Source organism: Condylura cristata, unplaced genomic scaffold, assembly GCF_000260355.1.
Source record: "Condylura cristata isolate star-nosed mole 26May11 unplaced genomic scaffold, ConCri1.0 scaffold00002, whole genome shotgun sequence".
NCBI classification, from domain to species: domain Eukaryota; kingdom Metazoa; phylum Chordata; class Mammalia; order Eulipotyphla; family Talpidae; genus Condylura; species Condylura cristata.
The window spans coordinates 2,022,414-2,042,165 of record NW_004567103.1 but is presented as its reverse complement, the minus strand read 5'-3'; the positions used below and the strand labels follow the sequence as shown (position 1 = coordinate 2,042,165).

At 64.4% G+C, this 19,752-nt stretch overlaps 1 protein-coding gene across 1 annotated transcript in view; it reads left to right on the top strand.

Moving 5' to 3' along the window:
- MROH2A (maestro heat-like repeat family member 2A) overlaps nucleotides 1–19,752 on the top strand; it is a 35,455-nt gene that overhangs the window by 10,312 nt on the left and 5,391 nt on the right. Inside the window, exons 12-35 of the mRNA XM_004674761.1 lie at nucleotides 890–966; nucleotides 1,695–1,814; nucleotides 2,141–2,251; nucleotides 3,750–3,897; nucleotides 4,859–4,899; nucleotides 5,384–5,525; nucleotides 5,741–5,793; nucleotides 6,139–6,246; nucleotides 7,820–7,939; nucleotides 8,074–8,196; nucleotides 9,160–9,312; nucleotides 10,372–10,494; nucleotides 11,124–11,203; nucleotides 12,317–12,425; nucleotides 13,480–13,575; nucleotides 14,149–14,253; nucleotides 15,186–15,309; nucleotides 15,779–15,897; nucleotides 16,560–16,712; nucleotides 17,001–17,155; nucleotides 18,460–18,619; nucleotides 18,692–18,885; nucleotides 19,134–19,271; nucleotides 19,649–19,752. Of these exons, the coding sequence (XP_004674818.1) occupies nucleotides 890–966; nucleotides 1,695–1,814; nucleotides 2,141–2,251; nucleotides 3,750–3,897; nucleotides 4,859–4,899; nucleotides 5,384–5,525; nucleotides 5,741–5,793; nucleotides 6,139–6,246; nucleotides 7,820–7,939; nucleotides 8,074–8,196; nucleotides 9,160–9,312; nucleotides 10,372–10,494; nucleotides 11,124–11,203; nucleotides 12,317–12,425; nucleotides 13,480–13,575; nucleotides 14,149–14,253; nucleotides 15,186–15,309; nucleotides 15,779–15,897; nucleotides 16,560–16,712; nucleotides 17,001–17,155; nucleotides 18,460–18,619; nucleotides 18,692–18,885; nucleotides 19,134–19,271; nucleotides 19,649–19,752 (2,856 nt within the window). The remainder of the gene's footprint in view (nucleotides 1–889; nucleotides 967–1,694; nucleotides 1,815–2,140; nucleotides 2,252–3,749; nucleotides 3,898–4,858; nucleotides 4,900–5,383; nucleotides 5,526–5,740; nucleotides 5,794–6,138; nucleotides 6,247–7,819; nucleotides 7,940–8,073; nucleotides 8,197–9,159; nucleotides 9,313–10,371; nucleotides 10,495–11,123; nucleotides 11,204–12,316; nucleotides 12,426–13,479; nucleotides 13,576–14,148; nucleotides 14,254–15,185; nucleotides 15,310–15,778; nucleotides 15,898–16,559; nucleotides 16,713–17,000; nucleotides 17,156–18,459; nucleotides 18,620–18,691; nucleotides 18,886–19,133; nucleotides 19,272–19,648) is intronic.

Below are 19,752 nucleotides of genomic sequence, written 5' to 3'. Positions count from 1 at the left end.
GGGAGCAGCGGGCGGGTCAGGAGAGGTCTGCCGCGCCATGTGGTCACCTCCGGGGCTGGGGATTGAACTCGTGCTGCAGGGCTAGTACTTATTTTAATATTGGAGTGAGCATATACCTTTTTTATGGTCTGAAAATGCTATCACTTGGTAGCACTTAAATTGTGATGTTCTTCCCTTGTGCCCAGTTCCCTGCCACCTGCTACCTCAGCCTCATTCCCTCTTTTCCGCTACCAGCCCTGACTTCTGGTAACATCTAGCTAGCCTTGAGCACAGCATCATCCTAAGCACCCCAGCGTCCGTCCATATGGACACTCCACGATCCTCTTTTGGCTTTTGCCCTGACTTCTGCCTTAACTGGATGCCTGGTTGGCGGTTCCACAGCTAGCAAACAGGGGGCATTCCCTGTGGGCGGGGCGGGTAGCTCTCCTGGGAAGGTAGTTTTATTATCTGCAATGTACAGGTAGGGAAACTGAGGCACAGAGAGGCTACCAGTCCGCCTGTGGTCACAGAGCTGGGACTGAATCCAGGAAACCTGGCGTCCGGGGTGTGCACAGCTGCGCTCTGCAGCCTCGGAGTGTCCAGTACTGCGTCCCCAGCTGAAGTGGAGACCCCCATTTCAGGAGAGTCCAAGGCAGTTCAGAAGAGACACACGGCACAAAGGCCGAAGGAGCAGGCCTAAACACGAGCCAGTGGGAGGGATGCCGCTGCTGCCAGCCGCGGGATGCTTCTCAGGGAAGCCGGAGTGGCCCGCTGGAGGCATGATGGGCAGCCGCCGGACACCGGGCTTTCTGCAGGAGGGCCGCCGGGCCTGCCCGGAGGACGCTGCCCTCGGCTCCGTGAGCCCCAGCGCCGAGGCCGGCGGCCCTCCAGGCCGGGTTTCCTCTTTCAGAGCCCAAGATGAGCATCAGGACCATCTACCTGGCCATCCGGGTGGTCAAGCACACCCTCTCCGACACCCGGTCCAAGGTACAAGGCCAAAGCCTGGAGGGGTGGCCCGAGGCCCCGCTGGAGACGCGCAGGGGCATTGGGGTGGGCTCCCCAATCTCGCCCCGGGGGTGGAGGCCCAGATGCAGCCCCTTCAGGGGGCCTGGCCGGGAGCCTCGCTTCTCCCCGCTTCTCCCGAGGGCCGCCGGCCTCCCAGGGCAGAGTCTCAGACGCCACCCAGGGCAGAGGAGACCCCAGGCCAATCAGCTTCCCAGCACTGGGCTGCGGGGGAGAGGGGTGGGCTGGTAAGGTCGTTTACCACATTAGGAAAGAGCACCTGAGGACACGCCCCCCTGCAGCACCTGAGGACATGCCCCCTTCCAGCACAGGCCGGCCTGGTGTGGCTGTGACTCAGCTGGCCCTGGGGGGCTGTAGTTGAGCCACAGAGGGAAGGGAGGGCGGGGGCTTCAGGCAGAGGCACCCTCAAGACCTTGAAGGCTGTCAGGAAAGAAGGGTCCCCCGTTTGGTGGTGAGCCCCCTGGCTAAGAGTCAGGCGGCCCAGGCAGGGCTCAGCTACACAGAAGTGTCTCTGATGAGGCTGCCGCGGAGGTCCCTGGGTGACATGGGGTGGTGGACAGAATGAGCAGTAGCCAGGTGGCCCCTGAACACTTGCATCCCAGAGCACCCCACTCCCCAGCGGCCTCCTGTACTGCTACTGCCAGGCCCCTCCAGGCCTACAGCCCCCCGCACGGCCTGTCCTGTCCCCATAGGTGCGGATGGCCATACTCCGCATCATCGGTCAGCTGGCGCTGTCTGGCTTCCAGGACAGGATCAAGGGCTGGGGCCTGAAGTACGTGTCCATGCAGCTGACCCAGTCCACCTACAAGCTGGTGAGTGGCCCTCGCAGCAGACACCCGGCGTCTGGACTAGGCAAGTGTTTCCAAAGCACTGGGGTGGGGGCGCCCCGCAGAGCCCCGGGCCTGGCCCTGCATGTGTGCACAGCACGTGTTGCCTGGCCTGAGCACACCAGGGACGGCTTACCCAGATGTGGTAGGCTGCAGGCAGGAGCGAGCAGCCAGAGACCCACGCACAGCTTTGAGTTTGGAGACCCAGAATCTGGGCATCAGCCCGCAGCAGTGAGGAGACCATACCCAGGACCCCAGGGTGTGGGGTCCCTGCCAGCCCCCAAGCAGGGACCCCTGGCTCTGTGTTCCAGACAAACCGCCGGGAGAGTTTTTATCAGAGGGACTTGGAGGAGAAGATGGTCCACAAGGTCACCATGGACACCGTGAGGGTCATCACCTCTTCTGTCAGTGGGATGACCAGCGTGAGTGAGCCCTGCCCGCCTGGGGTAGCTGGGGGCCTGGGTCTCCCAGTCACCTGAGCTCGCAGCCTTCACAATACAGTCGCAGGGCTGGGTCCCTAGCAGGCACGAAGCACCCCAGAATCTGGGGTATGGTAGGCCTCAATCCATTCGCTTATTGTCTGTAATGTGTCCATTACCTTAAAAGCCCTTCAGTCCAGGTGTGTGCACGAAGGAATTCTTTTAACGAATAATTCCACAAGCATTCAGTGAATTCCCACCATGTGAGAGACTTGGGGGCACGTACTGGAGAGTTTAGTATGACCCCAAGTAGTTCACAGGCTTTAGGGGAAATGACTGTGTCTGGTTTCAGTTGCAAAGACATGTGACGTAGCAATAAGATAGGAAAAATGTACCGTGACAGCGTGCGGTGTCCGTTAAGGGGCGCTAGGCTGGAGGGTCCCTGTGCAGCAGCAGCCGGTCTTAATCACGGACACACTGAGAACCGCAGGGACGCCGAGTCCTGCATTTCAGGGGTGCCGTTCCAGAAGTCCAGCCGGCCGCGTGTCACTCAACCGCCCAGCAGCCCTTGCGTGAGGTCCCTATTGTCACACGCTTTCTCAGACAAGGAAGCCAGGCTCAAGGGGCTCACTCATTTACTCAAGCGCAGGAAGCTGATACACGAGGATCTGGGCTCCAAATGCTGTTGTCCCTGGGGGAGTCCAGTCTAGTTCGGGCAGCTAGAAAAGTTCAGCACCTGCAAGTTTGTTGAAACACAGGAGCCTCACCCCAAGTTCCTAGGGTGGAACTGAGGGGAGCAGGATCAGCTGCGGGTGTTCAGCGATCGTCCAAGGAGAGGGGGTGGAGGGTGAGGTGGAAGATGGGCAGCCCCCGCCATCCCCAGGGAGCAGGGCCAGCGGGAGGCGCACACGGCCTGACTGATCTCTCAGCGTGGCCTGCGGCAGCCATGGCAGGCAGCCTGAGCTTTGCGAGGGTGTCTGCTGGAAAAGCAGTAGGAACAGGCAGCCATCTTGGGGTGCCATGTCTTCTGCAGGGAGACCTCAGTTTGCTCTAGCCCTTTCACCTGCGAGGATGGCCCCCGGCCCAGGTTATGGAGGCTGACCTCCAGAGCAGGTGACGGCCTCCGCACTGAGACCAGCGTCTGCTCGAAGGTCGGCTTCCCTGGCCCGGCCAAGCTCACACGCAAACTGAGTGTCGCTGGTGGCCAGCCAGGCTGGTCGCCTGCCAGTGTCCACCTCTAGGGATGGGGCCCAGGGGCAGGCTCTGGACCCAGGAGATGTGCTGCCATGTGTGTGTGTTGTGGGGAGAGGGGCTGGTGAAGCCAGCCGAGACTGGGGTTGGGTGCCAGGACCAGCGACCTCCCCTGGCTGAGCCCCTGGGTGCCTGAGGTGGTCCTGACAAGGACTTTCGGGGCCAAGGCAGGGAGCGGTCCAGCTAGGTCTGGAGGAATCGGGGAGGCTCCTTGCATGTCCAGGGGCCCAGCTAATCTTGTGCCCCCCAGGATTTTTGGGTCAGGCTCCTGTGTTACATCATGGAGACGGATTACACAGAGGCCTTGACCCCCATCTGCATCAGCCTCACAAACCTGGCAGAGCACCAGCTCCTCAGCAAGGACGCGGAGGACCCCGCGCCGGGCAGGAGCAGACACGGTGGGCGGCGCCCCTGCCCTGGCTCTTGGGACTGGGCAGGTGGGCAGCCCGTGTGGGCGTGCTCCCCCCCTTCTCCAGGGGTGTCCCAGGGCCCAAACAGATGTGTCCCAGGCCCCCCTTGCCACATCTGAGCAGGGGTTAAAATCCCGCCAGCGTCCTCTGGCAGCCAGGTCCTCGGGTGGCCCCTGCTGGCTCAAACCCCAGTCCGGAGCCCCGGCCCGCAGAGGGTGTGGCCAGCCTCTGTGCAGGTGCGACCTTCTGGGCCTCCGGGAGGTGGCTGGAGTTGCGGCAGGTATCCCTCTGAGTCCCCTGTAAACCACCCCCACCAGGGCCCCTGAGGCCTGACTTGGCCCCCTCTGTTTGGGGTGACAGGGCTGTTTCAAGGGGGCTGGCTACGTGGGGTAGGGCCGGAGCTGGAGGTACCTGTAGGACCCAGGACGGCCGAGGCGCCCTGCGCCCTATTTGAGCCAGCGCGGCCCCGGGGCCTTCCTCCCACCCTAGCCCGGCGCAGGGACTGAGGCCTTTGCTGCCCACCGCCTGGTGCTCCCTGATGCCTTGGCAGCCCTGGCCATTCCTTGCTCACTGACCCAAGGCCTGTGGGTTTGCCTCTCCCCACAGCCTGTGGGGGAGGGGGACAGAAGCCGCGACAGGGGAGGGAGGGGGGTGTCCTCAACACAGCCCAGGGGCACAGCAGGCCACAGACGCTCGCTCCCCTGGCGGGTGCCGGTGCCCCACAAGTTGAACAGGTCCCGGAATCGGCATCTGGGAGCCCAGCCCCACAGCTGGTGCCCGCTCCCGGGACGGGCAGTGAGGATGAGTCTCCGTGCAGGACCCTGTGGATACCCACACACCATGGGGGCGATGGGTGGTGCCGGGAGGCCCCTCCCAGGACACAGCACCTCTTGGCGCGTCCTGGCGCGGGTGGGGCAGCTCGGGAGGGTGGCGTCTCCTTCCTCCCCAGTGGACCTGCCTGCGCCGCAGAAGCTGCTGGCCCGTCTGCTGGTGAGTGCCCACCTGGGCGGTGACCCCCGGGCCAGGCCACAGCAGGGCCCTGAGCTCCTGGCCCCCGCCAGAGTCTCCAGAGCAAGGGGGAGGGGGACAGACACTGGTGGAACAGAGGTTTGGGGGCCCCTATGGGGGGGTGCAGCAGGGGCAGTGTGCTCAGATGCCGGGGGCCCTGCAAGGACCTGCTCGGTATCTCGGTGACCCAGAGCCTCCCCAGGACGCCAGCGGCCTGCCTGCCCCGGTGGCCCAGCCCCCGCTCCCACCCTCCTCCCTGTGTTGACCCTGGGGGCTCATGGGCTCACCCCTCGTCTTCTCGTCGTGTGCGGAGACGCTGGCCGACCCCGGGGGTCTTCAGAGCTCTGCTGGGAAACCACCCATCTCGTCCCTTTATAAATGAAGAGAAGGCCCCACGTTGGGGAGTGAGGTGCCCGGGGGGCCACCCAGCCCCGGGCACCGCCCACTGGAGTCTGGTGCCCAGCAGGTGCTGATGTCGTCCCCCTACAAGGGCGAGGGCCGCGGGATAGCCATGCTGAACCTCCTGAAGACCCTGAGCCAGAGCATCGCGCCCTCCATGGCCGACGTGTGGGAGCTGGAGATCCCGCTGCTGGTCAAGTACCTGGAGGGTGAGGTCCGGGACTCCCCCGCGGCTCCCCAGTCGGCGAGGCGCTGGAGTGCTAGTCCCGTGGCCTGAGCAGCAGGGGCCGAGGCGCAAGTGGGCCCCCCGACTCTTGGGAAGGTGTGGGGCGGGTAGAATGCACCTCTGACCCACGGAGGGGCCCCATGCCGGCTCAGGGCCAACCCCGCGAGGGCAGCAAAGGTGTGGCCTTTCTCTCTGCAGAACACACTGAGTTTACCTGGACTCAGAAGACCTGGGAGGACAAGCTGATTCAGGTAAAGGAGTGACCCGGCGTGCAGGGCCAGGGCCCGGAGGAAGGGAGGGGCGGGGAAGGGTCCTTGGTAGGGTGGGCTGTGGGCCGAGGAACCCTTGAAGTACATGTTCTCAGTCCAAGCATATCTGGGGATACCCAGCGGGGGCGAGGGGGAACCTTCCTCTCTGGGGAGCCAAGTGATGCCCCTGCCCCCAGCCCCAAATTACAGCCATGCCCTCAGGCCCACAAAGCATGAGTGCTAGGCGGGCTTCGTGGGTGAGAGGGCTGGCGGGCGGTCAGCTCTCCCGGGCCCAGGTGAGGCAGAGCTGGGGGCCTTTGGTACTAGCCCTCGACACCTGCCTCCCAGTTCCTGAGAAACTCTCTCAGGAAGACCCGGGGTTCCAGCTGGAGCCTGCGCCTGAGCAAGGAGCTCAACAACCAGATCGAGAGCTTTGACAGCCCCTCCCTGGAGAAGGTTGGTTCCCACGCAGGTGGTTCACCAGGTCACTTCTGGCTGGGGGGGCCCCAGGGGCGGCGGGCGGGACCAGCAGCACCAGAGGCTGTCCGGCCTCCCGGAGGAGAGCTGGGTGGTAATCTAAGGCCAGCTGTCCAGGGCGGGAAGCCACAGGCGTGTTCCACACACGCGCAGTCCAGCCAGCCCGCGGTGACTCCCCTAGTAAGGGAAAGTGTTGGGGAGACGCTCTTATGACTCCAGCACCGTTGGATGCGGCAGCTGAAGAAACTTCAGCCAGAGCCCCCCAGGCGTCCTCGCAGTGGGCAGGGGCCTCCAAATCTGTGCACCCCGCAGACAGTCCGTTTCTCCCAGAATTAATGCGAACACCTCAGTATACTCCCTCCACGCAAATAAAGGGAAACGACAAATCATTGAACAATGCGCCTGCTCAATGTAGCAGCACAGTGCAGAACAGGTAACCCCAAACACTGAGCACCCGAATTCTGTGGCCCAGCGTGAGGAGCAAAACAGTATAAAGGGGCCTCCCGTTCGGGGCCTCCTGCTCGCCCGTGCCGAGAAAGTCTGCCGGTTACAGAGGCGTCCGCTTTTCTCAAGTTAATCGGCAAGGGGATACGCTCCCTTTTCGAATTCCAAAAGATGTTGGTGGAAATAGAACCATTTAAGCTGAAGATTGTTTCCAAGTGCCCCTGGACGCGTGAGTGCCAGAGATGGACCCAGACGAGCACCCCGGGGGAGGACTGGCTCTCCCCGCGGCTCGGAGCCCTGAGCAGATGGGTGTGGCGTCACGGACCCCCCAGAATCGCGCTCACTGTGGACCAGGGCTGAGAGCGTACGGAGAAGTCAGCCAAGACGGGGAGGAGCTGTGACAGCGAGACATTGCTGGGTGGTGAAACAAGACCACCGCTGAGAACCCAGAGGCCAGCGAGCCGGGGGACGTGTCCCGCTGAGCGAGACCTGCTGGTCAGCCACGTCCTGTGTGATGGGTGAGCGGGACCTCGCTCTTCCGGGCTTCAGCGCTGCCCCCCACTCCTGCACCTCCTCTCTGCGCGCACTGACCACTGGACACGGGGTTCTCAGGGCTGACGTGCTGGGGCTCACCTCGCGCCGCGGGGCAGAGTTTCTTCCCGGAGACGTAGCCCCAGACGGTCGTCAGATTCACTCAGAGTCGTGCGGCTGAGTGAGGGGCTTCATTTTCGTGTTGTTTTCCTGCAGGAACACAGAAGACTCGTGGGAATCAAAAACCAGGGAGAGCAGCCCACGGAGAACGGGCAGGCGCTGGGTGGCGTGAAAGATGGCTGGGCATCGCGCACGCTCGAGCTGTCGCCTGCCAGTGCCCCCACCCCGGGAAAGGGGCGCCCGCCGCTGCGGCTGGGCGAGCGGACTGCTGCAGCTGTCCAGGGAAAGCAGAAGCCCCTCTCGGCCACGGGCTGCCCCGTGCCGCTGACCACTCAGAGCTCGGGTGTTTGTCTTAAAGACCCGGCAGTTTCTGGACCCTGGACGACTGTGTGGCCCCCCGGAGGGCGGGCGGCGGGGGGGGGGGGCTGAAGCGCCCTCTGCCCCTCTCCCTCTCCAGGGCTTTCTGTACCGGGCCTTGGGCTTCACCTTGGCCTCGGGGCTGGAGGCCGACAAGGTGGAGGTGCTGCTGCTCGAGCTGCTGTACAAGACCGACTACAGCAACGACTTCGACCGGGAGGTGAGGGCGCCCATGCGCTGCTCTCCGCCAGCTCCCTGGGGCCCCCGGGCCCTGGCACGCGTCTGTGGCGTGCGTGCGTGTGCGCGTGCAGAGAGCCCCTCTGCCACCCTCAGCCTGCTGGCCTGGTCCCGCAGGGCGTGATCCAGTGCTTCGGCCTGTGTGCCCGGGGCCAGGTGAAGACGGTTCTCAAAGTGCTGCATGACTTCGAGGAGAGGATCCAGGAGTCGGAGCAGTCCTGGCAGATCGGGGCTTGGCGGGTAGGGCCCGCAGGGCAGCCAGGTCCCCAGGGGCTCCCAGCACAGTACTCTAGCACCCAGCCGGCTCCTGCCAGGCCTGCGTCTCCAGCCACAAGTGAGGCACCCGAGGCCTCGTCCAGCAAGGCTCTCGCTGTCGCGTTCTCGCTGCCCCGAGCGGGCCCCTATTTATGGCAGCCGCTACTGCTGCTACTCACAGCGGGCCCCTCAGACTAGCCGCGGGTGCCCCTGGCGGAGGGGGGAGTGCAGAGCCCCAGGCCCCCCTTGGCTCCCCTGGATCTGAAGAAATCGCTCAGTTTCTCTGCGGGAGGGCGTTGTCTCTGCCCGTCAGCTCTGCTGAGGCAGCACAGCCCTGTCCTCCCGGGGGCAGCCCCGAGGGCCCTCCCCGCCCAGGGGCCATGCCAGGTGGCCGAGCCTTCAGTGGGCCGCCTCTGGAGTCACTGAGGCCGCGGGCATTGGCTTTGACCTCTACCCCTCCCCCTGGGGGCTGGTGGTTTGGGTGGAGGAGACCAGGGCACCCCACAAGCCGAAGCGTGGGAACTGCACTGCTGCTCAGGGCCCAGGGGCGCCCGGCACCCCACCGCTCCCTGGGGGGTCCGGCAGCACTCCTCCCATGCGATGGCTGTGTGTCCCGCGACCCCGGCCCAGAGCAGATGCCGGAGGAGAGGGCACACGGAGCGCCTGTGCGGTGTCCACACAGGCCCCTGCTCAAGCCAGCAAGGCTCTGGCCTCTGTCGGGCGCTGACGCCTCGCGGGCCCCCTGGTCTCTCTGCCTGGCACCTGGCGGAGCTCAGTCGGGCGGGAGTAAGTGAAGGAGGATGTAGGCCCCCGAGAGCTGTCCGTGGGCAGCCCTTCAGCCAACTCCCAGACTCTCGGCTGTGTGACCAGACAGTGTCCACGGAGGGGCCGCCCACCCCCTCCCAGAGGGGCGAGGGGGAGCTTCTCCCCTTCTTGCTGGCTTTGCAGAAGGACCACCCCTGGAGGCGGGAGGCGGTGAAGAGCGCCCTCATGGTGACGTACAGCTGCGTGGCCTTGCACTGCCACCCGCAGGTGCTCCTCGCCCACCTGGACAGCCCCATCGCGGCCAAGATCATCCACCACTACTCCAGCAGCTGCCAGGTGACTCTGGGGGCCGGGATCCCCTCTCTGGGGGGGGGAGTCCCCCAGGAGACGTGCAGGAGTCCTGCCCACCCCCCAGCATTGGGGAGCCCGGGTCTGTGCTGATTTTGGCTACAGAGGGAAGTGGGGGCAGCTCCTTCCCAGATGGGGTGAGCATGGGTCCCCCAAAGATTGCATCACAGGAAAGCACCAGCGTCTTAGCCTCACTCGTTCTCTGCCCTCGCCTCTCCCGTGTCCTCCTGACCTCTGCCTGAGGCCCAGAGGGGACGGGCAGTGGCGTCTTCACGGCACCAAGCAACAGGCCCAGCGCCTGGTCTGCCTGGAGGCCGCCCCAGCTGGAGACAGGAAGGTTCATGGTGAACCTGCGGGCCAGGGGCAGGTGGTGGCCTCAGATCTGACTCCTTGTTAAGAAAGGGGGTGTTGGGGTGGCTTCGGGGGTTCAGGGCTGGGGACAAAGGCATTAGAGCTTTTTGACTAAGGGCAAAGAAAGGGGCCTGGTGGAAGCTCACTGGCCGCTTCAGAGACCTCCGTACTCGGGGAATCCGAGGGCGCTTTTCTTCCCATACCGGGTTTCCGCGGGGAGCCCCGGGCGCCGGGTAGCCCCTTTGCAGCCTCCTGGACCAGCAACGCTGGTCTGCTCTGTGCTGTGTTTCCTGGGCCGCCGGGGTCCATGTGACTTCAGCATCATTCGGGGCCGGGGGTGGTGGTGGCAGAATGGCAAGGGGAACACAGAGAATAAAACGAAATGATCTCACGGTGACGGTTTGAAGCCGGATGGTAAAGCGCACAGACCCCAAGCCAGAAAAGGCAACAGCGATTTTGTCTCCATAACTAGTCCGCCGGTCTCTGCGCCCGGAGCGTGGCCTGCCTGGCCGGTGGTGGTGCCTGCTGACGTGGGCGGGCTGGGAGACGCCACGGCCCTTGGGGTGTGAGGCCTGGCCTGGCCCTGCCGTGTGCCGGGAGGGTGGAATGAGGCTGCGGTCTCAGGGCCCCCACACGGGCGGGGCGGGGCTGTGACGGGGCCGGGGCGCTGGCTCACAGATGGCCTGCCGGGCACAGGGCATCTGCCTCAAAATGGCCTTCCTGAAGAGTGTGGTGCAGGTCACCAGCGCCATCAGAAACATCAGAGACCCCGAGGACTTTCACTTTTCCCAAAAGGCGACGCTCACTGGCATTATTGTGGTAAGTGGGGGAGGGGGTTTCTGGGGGCCGGCGGAGGGTCTAACTTGGTTTCCTCTGGCTGATGTCTTCAGTGTTCCTGAGGGCATTTGAGGGGCAAGGGGTCCCCAGCAGGCAGGACTTAGAGCCACTTTTGCATGGACGATGTTGAGACGGGAGCATGCCAGCTGCCCGGAGGCAGCAGTGTCCATGGGCTCACGGGCCTGCGGGCAGCCACCGTCCTTCATCCCCAGGCCTGAGCCCCTGGCAGCTGCCCCAAGGGACACGAGCCTGGGGGTAACAGGAGGCTCTGGAAGGAAGCCAGCCCGCGCGTGGCTCCAGTTCGGGCCAGGAGCTGTGCACATGACTTCGCGCCGGGCAGGCGTGGCCCTGGGAGACGGCGCCCACAGGGGCAGAGCCCCGGGACACGTGGCGAGACCGCGGTAGTCCCAGGAGAGGCCCCCCGAGCCCCGCTCCTCCCACCTGCTCCCCGCCCAAGCCAGAGTCAGGTGACTTAAGTGGAATGGAGCGAGGGGCTGGTAGAGCACCGAGGCACAGCCAGCCCGGGACGCCAGGGTCGCCCTCGACCGCAGACCCCGCCTGCCTGGCCGGGGCTCCGGGTGCCGGCCCTCACTGCCCTGTGCGCCCCGCAGGCCATCATCAAGGCGGAACCCACGGACACCCTGGCTTCCCCCGTGCGGACCATGGCGCTGGAGGCCCTCACGCACCTGAGGTGAGCGCCCACCTGCCGGCTGCTCCCCTGGGCAGAGGCCACGTCCCAGACCACCCCCAGCGCCCCGTGGGGGGCTGCACCGCCTTTGCAGCCTGTGCCCCACCTCTGCCGGGTCTCAGTGGCAGCTGCTGGGGTAAAGGCTGTCCTCGGGTGTGGGGCCTGTGTGTGCCACGGTCTTCCCCAGTATATTCCATATTCTCTAGTGTTCTCGGCAACCCCGTTGGGTTGCGAGGTGGGAGGTCATGGGTGGGGGGGTGCTGGGGGGCAGTCCTTAGCTCCACGCAGGGATGTTCTGAGCAAGAAATTCCTCCCAATTGAGTAGAAAGGGATCAACACATTCCTTAATGGTTTCCGTGTGGCTGCAGTGGCTGCAAAGTGACAGAAAACTGGAGGGTCCACCCACCGGTGGGGAGCGGGGAGTGGGGAGACGCTAGGTGCTGGTGAAATTCGTGTTTGAAGTGGTGGGGTGGCGTCAGGAAACTTCACTCTCGGGGCACACCCCCGAGGTCCCCGCAGGACGCCGTGGCTGGGGAGGGCCGCAGCAGGATGTCACCGGTCCCCAGCACCCTCAGGGGCTCGCGAGGAGGTGAACACACACTAAGGGAGTCACAGGCGGGGGCCAGAGTCGCGGGTGACCCCAAGGGAAGTCACTTAAGGTGGGAGAAGGGAGGAGACAAAATGCGGCTGAGTTTGCATCCTGCCGGGCGGGTTATTACACAGCACCAGACTCCACGCCTAGAACTTGCGAAGTCTGAGCTGAGGCATGGAACTTGCGTTCCCAGTAAGCCCCAAGGTGCCGCAGCTCTCACCCTGGGAAGCCTGAGCGGGGAGCAGCTGGGAGCTGCCTGGGAGGCAGAGCCCAGGATGTGGTCAGGGAGGAGAGGTGGACGTGCCCAGAGGCCCCTTGGCCGGCTGCTCCCCTAGGTCACTCATCGCTGGACAAGGTGACTGGGTGGGGCCAGGCTGCTGCTCCGGGGTGCAGGAGCGGGTGCCTGAGCCCCAGGTGCGCTGGCTCCACCCTGGCTCTGTGGCGTGACCTCACGCCCGGCGGGCAGTGCGGCGGTGGGGCTCACCTCCCCACTGACCATGCCTCTGTGGCTGCTTCTCCCCCAGCACCCTGAGGCCTTTCTACTCCACAGAGGAGAGCAGCGAGCTGATGGACATCAGCTTACATGCTGTGATTTCTCTCCAGCCCCCAGCAGAGGACAATGAGTCCATTAAGGTAGGTCCCTCCGGTCAGCTCATTTTCTGGCCAGGACTGGGAGGTCCACATCAACATGGTCCAAAACCAGCCCTGACTGATGTCAGCAGCAAAGGACACTTTGCTCCCTCAGCAAGTGCAGGACAGGGGCTAGCTGCTCTACCAGGTGAGCCCTGAGGGTGTGAAACAGTGTGTGTGCCCCCATGAGGGCCCGCTCAGGAAGTGGCCTAGCTGGCTGTGGGTCCTGTTCAGCCCCTGGGAAAGATACCTGTCGCTGTTGAGACGCGTGGAGGGAGTGTGAGGAACTCCGAAGTCAGGCTGGTCAGAAAGACAAATACTCAGTGTTTATAGTGTGGCTAACTGGACAAAGCCACGTGCTTTAAAAAGCTGGAGGCTTCTGAGGTTGAGGGAGGGGGAAGGAGAAAGGGTCAAAGGGATATTAGGGGTGGTGACAAAAACAAACAACAACAAGCAGATAAACCCTGAAATACCCAGTGTCAAGGAAAGGAAAGCCTGCTTCTCACTCAAGCGAAGTCCAGTTGGCAGTGGGGGTTGGAGCGGCTTCCCACAGGGCCCCAGGCCCTGAGCACACAGAGGCTCCTCCACCTTCCATGCGCGGCTCTGAGGCCCCTGTGGCGACCGGTGTCCGATGTCCGGCCTGGCGAGGGGGCGAGGCAAGTGGGGTTCTTGGAGCTTTCTTGCTCACCTTTCATTGGCCAGAACTCAGCCACGCGGCGCCACGGGTGCAGGGGGTGCTGGGAAATGTAGCCCCAGACTGGAAGGCTGTGTCCCGGCAACTCTGCAGAAAAGGAGGACACTTCTCTGCCTGCAGGTCCTGGTCCTGGGTGGGGATTCGGGAGACAGGGGCCCTGGGCGTTCAGTTTCATCCTTTGTGAAGTGCGCTCCTCTTAAGAGCAGCTCCTCTTGTGTGTCTGGTCCATCACACAAGAAGATACCTGGAAAGAGCTCAGGCTGAGCACAGGTGCAGTGCACGCCTGTCCACCCTGGGGACCCTGAGGCGCCTGGGGGGAGACTGCCCGTCTTTGCCGCCCAGCTCCCTTCTCTCCCGGCCTAGACCTTGTATGCGAACGCCCTGCACGCGCTGGAGCAGCTGATGGGGGGGCTCATGCAGCGGCAGCTGGACCCCAGGGGGCTGCAGGACATGGTGCACGTAAGCTCCGCAGCCGGGGCGCGGGCAGGCGGGCGAGTTAAAATGGTTTGGGCTGCGTGGAGTGGGCGGGAGCCCCGCTGCCCAGGACCCAAGCTACACGGGGCGCCTGGCTCCCACCTGCACCCCCTGCAGCCAGGCCCACACAGAGCTGCGCATTCTTCACTACCAGATTCTTGCTTCTTAATGCTTTGCCCGCTTTTCTTTTCCCTGGTCTCCTCCTGCACACGCACACAACACACACTCACCCCTTTTCAGCCGAAAGACTTGGCTGCAGACACCAAGGTGACCGTCTCTGGTATAACAACCGAAGGCCAAAATCAGGGCGCGGTTTGCTGATACCCGGCTGCGTGCTAACCCGCAGTCGGTCTTCAGACTTCACTTATCCTTCCGATAACGCCGCTCAGGGCTGCCCCCCAGCGGGATCGAGTCCCTCGCTGCTCGCAGGCTGCTTCTTGTGGGAGCACTGACAGGCTGCGTGGGAGGGAGGCCAGCAGGCCTCTGTTGGCCAGGTCAGGGCCGGGAAGGGCCGGCCCAGGTCTTCATGCCCCGCCTGTGTGTGGCCTTGTCCCGTAGCTCCTGGAGAAGTGGATCTTGTCGGAGAGAGCGTGGGAGCGGGAGAAGGCCACGCGCCTGCACCTTCATCTCCTGCAGCTCTACATGCAAAGCGTCGGCGTCTGTGTGAGTGGGGGCGTCTGGGCCCCCACTTTGCTGCTCTGACACCCACAGGAGTTCCCGTCTCTGCCCCCAGGAGAGAGAACACCTTTGAAATTGCGTTGCTGTCCTGCGTCCCTAGGGCAGAGGCCCTCACCTGGCACTAGCAAGGCTCTCCCCTCCCTGCCGCCCGGAGCCAGCCCTGAGCTGTGGGGGGGCGCAGGGGAGAGCCGGGCATGCCTTGTCTGTGGGGCCCAGGGTCTGTACTGGGGAGCCGCCCTCCTCGAGAAAGGGGACACACGACTGTCATGACCCCATTGGCCTGGAAGCTGAAGATCTACTTAGGAGAGAAAATCAACCATGACAAGTACCCCCAAGCCTCATGAAATCTGGAAAAGCCAGAGGGTGTCTGTTACCAGCTCTGGGCGCCTCGGGCCTCTCTCAGGCCTCCTCCCCGACGCAGGCTCCCGACACGGACCAGCGCCCGCGGGGGCGGCCTGGGCAGCGGGATGGAGGTGTCCCGTGGGGGTGGGTGGGCCCTCTGTCTTGACTGTGACGGAATGAGGACAAGCTGGTTGGGGTGTGGGGTCAAAACTAAACGGCGGTACTTTTGAGAGTGGACACTGGGCCCCACGTGGCTTCTGGGTTCTCTGGAAGAGGAGACGCTGGTATTATCTATGCTTCAAACACAGGGGCCCACGGCTAAATCCCTGCCCAGGTCACCCAGCCTTTGGGGGGACGCTCAGATCTGAAGTCAGGGCTCCCCTTCACCTATGGAACGAGGCAGGCACCAGGTCGAAGGGCCTGGGCCTGTGGTGGGCTGAGGGGAGTCCTGGCTGCTGGCCTCCGGGGCCCGCCGTGGGCAGGTGGTGGCATCCTCCCCCTTCCCAGACGGTGACCTGGGGCAGCACCAGCTGCTTGTGAATGGCTTTGGGTGAAGTGTGGGTCTCTGTCCCCAGATCCCCTTGAAGCTGGGGCAGTTTGGCATGCTGGTGGGGCTCATTGCCCCCTGCACCTGTGACTCTCACAGGAGGACGCGCATGACCTCCATGGACATCCTGTCCAGCTTGCTAGACCTGCACGGTACGGGAGGGTGGCCGGAGCAGGCCGGGGGGCTGCCCCCGTGTCTGCAGTGGGGCTGATGAGGGGGGGGCGCACTCTGGGTAGGCAAGCGAGCACCAGGCCAGAGTGAGCAGCAGAGGGGCAGAGGGCAGCCCAGCTCGCCAAGAGGCTGTGGAAGCTTCTGGAAGGAGAGACTTGTTGGTTGGGTGTGACTCAGCAAGGGCCCCCTGGGATAAGTCAGCTCACCGGTACAAGGGCAAGGCCGAGCCGGCCAGAGACGCGCAGGGATGTGTACTCCGGTGACCTTCCGTGTGGGAGGGTTTGCCCTGGCTGGCTTCTTGCCCGGGGTCACGGGAGGGTCTCCCCAAGGGCAGGCGTCAGCGTGGCACGGGGCTGATGTGGAGAGAGGGACCCTGAGTGCAAGGAGCTGGCCCATGGGCAGGGGGGTGCCCGTGCCCTCGCTGACTGCCCTGGAACTGGACCCCCCCAGCAAGCCAGACCTGCTCCCCATGGGGCGCTTCCAAGGAGCTGGAGCTGGCGAAGTGTAGGGAGGATCTCCAGGACCTGGACGGGGAGAAGGTTCTTTGCGCGTCCTCCAGAATCGCCAAGGTGATGAGCCCGGAGGGCGGTGTGGCTGCTGGTCCCGGGAGGCGGCCATCTTGGGCAGGCGCGGCGCCTTCCTTGGGCTGAGGGTGCAGCCCCTCCCCTGGGGCCCTGGCTTCCTCGCCTTGGGACACCGATGCCACCTGTTCCCAGGCCCGCAGTGCGTGGAGCCCCCCCCACCCTACTGTCGCTGTGATGTGCTTCTCGGAGGGGGCGGGGGACCTGCCGGCGGGCGTTGGCTCGGGTCATGCCACGGTGCCCTGGCCACTGACCCAGGGCCTCGCGCCTCTTGGGGCTGCAAGGAGGAGCCTACTCCTCCTCCTGGGGCAGAGTCCCTGGGGGGGCGGGGAGGGGCTGCAGGGCAGGTTGGAGGGTGTTGCAGGGCGGAGGAGTCAGGCCGGGGAGGGTTTGGGGTAGAGTTTCCTGTGCGAGGTTCAGGTCAGGTGACGAGGAGGGGTCACGAAAGCCAACTCCCTCTGGGCTTTGAGTGTCTGAGCACTGCTGGGGCCGGGACGGGGAGAGCCTGGACCAGAAGGCAGGGGAGAGAGGTGGCAGGCCCGGGCTGGGGCCCCGACATGGGGCAGAAGAGGGGGGAGTCGCAGGGACGGGCGGGCTCGGGGCGGGCCCGGGGCTGGCGGCAGGACCCCGGACGGCCACTCTGGTGCTAGGTGGCATGCCTGGAGTTTAACTGCGACGAGGTGGTCTCGCTCATCCAGAAGCTGTGTGAGAACATCGGGGCCATGGGCCTGCAACACGACAAGGCCTCCGTCACCTGGATCGGCACCTTCCTCCAGATGCGGGTCAAGGAGCTGGAGGACAAGGTGGCAGAGCTGGGGGGGCCGCTGGTGTGGCCCAGCTGGAGGGGTGGGGGAGGACCGGCCAGCCACGCTTGCTGAGAGCACCTCTCCACCCCCGGCTGTCGAGAGGAGGAGGTAGGAGACTTCTTGAAAGAGAAAGGCATGCGTGGACGAGCTGACCAGAGCTGGCTGACCTGGGCTCGCTGTCCAGAGCGTGCCGCCTCCCACCTGGCACAGGGCTCCCCAGAGGTGGTGCTGCAGGGCTCGTCCGGGGTTGCTGTGGGGAGCCCTGGTGACGCCCGCTCTCCCCAGGTAGCGGAGATCCTGGGCGCCATCCTGGCGCACCTGCCCGTGGTGGACCACCGGGCGGTGCGGCGCCTGCTCACCGAGGGCCTCCTGCTGCTGGCCCACTACCACCAGGAGCCCGTGCTCACGTCGCTGCTGAGGCAGCCCCTGCCCATGGAGAGGTGGGTGCCGGGCGTGGCCACGCCTCCTGCGCCGTCCAGGCCAGGCTGGCCTCTCCCGGCCTGACCCTGGCCGCATCTCCCGGGAGGCCCGGCCCTGAGGACGGTGGGCGGGTCTGGGTGTGGCCCCTCGCCCTTTGCTGAGCAGGGCAGCACTCGGCTGCCCCCCAGCCCTGGGCTGTTCCAGGATAACCCAAAGGACGCAGCCCCCAGCTGGCCCCTGTCCCTCTTGCTTTCCAGAGCTGGCCCTGGGGGGAGGCAATGGGCACCCAGGGGACCAAATGGCAGACCCTCAGGCCCCCCAGGGCTTGCAGTGAAGCTGCCCCTCACCCACGGCCTTCCCAAGCCGGTGCCTGGTTCTGTTTCTGTCTGTGTTGCACCGGCAGCTGGCAAGGTCTCACCCTTAGGGGTGTGTGTCTGGGGTGGTACCCAGTTCATCGGGCGAGGTCCAGAAAGAGGGAGGCAGCTGTCTCCCGAGCAGCAGAGACAGGGACAGGGATGTGTGGAGAATGGGGGTGGGGATTGCAGGGCTCCCACCTTCAGATGCTGGATTAGGTCATCTCCATAAAGGAACAGCTCGAGTGCAGATCTTGTTCTAAATTAGCTTATACTAATCAACACAGCCTCCGGCTGAACGCCACACAGGGCAGAGGACAGAAAACAAGTCAGGTTTGTTAACAACAAAAGAAAACAAAGCACGGGTGATTTGGTGGTGGGAAGCCCACGGGGATTACAACTGAGATGGAAAAAGGCACAAAATGATGTAGAAATAAACTATTATATTATTAAAAAAAAACAACCAAAACTAAAACGGAAAGCAGGTTTTCCTGCCTAGGGATTATTTTAAGTGCACCAGGTGAGTTCTGTGGCCACAAATCAACAAGTACAAGATCAAGTACAACAGGTTAAAAGTCACGAGGGCTGAAAGGAGCAAGATACAGGGCCCAGCCTGGGGCTCGGGACGTCCATTTCAAGTGGCCGTCTGGCAGCCGACTCCAGCCAGCCTGACTGCCCCTTCTGGGGGCTAGGACATGAAAATCTTTCTCCACTGCATAGGGGAGGAAGCAATACCACCCTAGCCCTGGGCAGTGCCCACAGGGGTCCCCGTGACCTAGGGCTCCCCAAGGGGCTGCGGCTTCCCCAGGGGTGCCACACAGTGGGCGCATGGAGGTTCCCTACATAACCTCCAGGGGCTCCCCCCGCCCCCCGAGAGCCAGCCTCCAGCATCCAGTCCCCACTCAGGTCCAGGGGGCTACTGCCTGCCAGGCACACGGCAGGAGACCGCAGCTTGCCCTGTCCCTGGCTAGCCACCTGGCAGAGGTGTGGCTGGCCGTGGCGGAGAACGTGCCCTTGGCCCGCGCAATGCTCCACGGACTGATGGGCCGTCTGCAGGCGAGGTTCTCGCCCAGGGCAAGAGCCACCTCCAAGGCGGACGTCTGGCGCCTGGCTGCGGTGGACCCGCTGATGGTGAGTCGGGCCGGGCCCGCCCCGGGGGGCTCGGAGGCGGGGCCCCCAAGCCTCTCACCCATCTCTCCGCAGACCCTCTGCACCATCCACCTCCTGATCCAAAAGATAGACGAGGACGACAAGCTCCCGGACCTCTTCCCGGACCTCGTCTACACGCTCCTGCTGCAACTCAGCAGCAGGCAGGGTCCGGAGGCCGGGTCGCCGGTCCTGAAGACCTGGAGGCTTGTCCACACCGGGACCCTGCCCGAGGAGATCAACCTGCAGAGGTGCCCGGGGGGTCCCGGGCTGGAGGTGGCCCTGGGAACCCACCACCTCCACCAGGCGGCCCTCCTCGGCCTCCCGGGGGACATTCTGGAAGCTGGCCTCCGATCCCCGCTCGTGTCCAGGACCCTTTCCAGACTCTGCAGATCTGCTCGCTCCTGGGACGGCCCCAGCCCTTGAGGCCCGCTGCAGAGCCCAGGGTGGGTGCCCCCAGGGGGCCGTCACTTCATGATGTGGCCCCGCTCTCTTCCAGGATCACCATCCAGTCCATGCAGCTTTTGTTTAAGAGGCTCCAGAGTGAGCAGCTGCTTCAGAACCTGGAAGAGCAGGGCGTGTGGGGGCTCCTGGGGAGCAGCGCCACCTTCCTGCAAGGAGTGGGTGTGCTGGCCAGGTGAGTGCTGGCCCTGCTGCCGGCTGGGGACCCGCAGGGGCAGCTCCTTGCTGGGAGGAGATGTGGATGCCTCACTTCCGAGGGTAGCGGCGGTGGCCGGATCTGGCTGCATGTACCGGCCAAGTGGGGGGGGGGCTCCACCTATTCCACCCCTTCTGCCCCAGAGCTGGAATGTGGGGTCAGAGGCCGGACCCGCAGGGGGTCGCTTCCAGGTGGCTTCCTTTTAGTCCCCTTTCATGCCAAGGTGATGGGAAGCGTGTCAGCAGCACCCCGACCAGCCCCCACCCCAGCGAGGAGAGGGGCCCAGTGGTGTTCAGGGCTCAGGCTGCCTGCTGGGGAGCAGCAGTCCCCCTCTGAGCAGCCCCTGCTGCCCACAGGCTGTGCGTGGGCCACGTGCAGGGCCACAGGCAGCGGCTGTCGGAGCTGGTGCTCAGAGGCATGGCCTCCGAAGTCCTGAGCTGCCGCGTGAGCAGCACCGCCG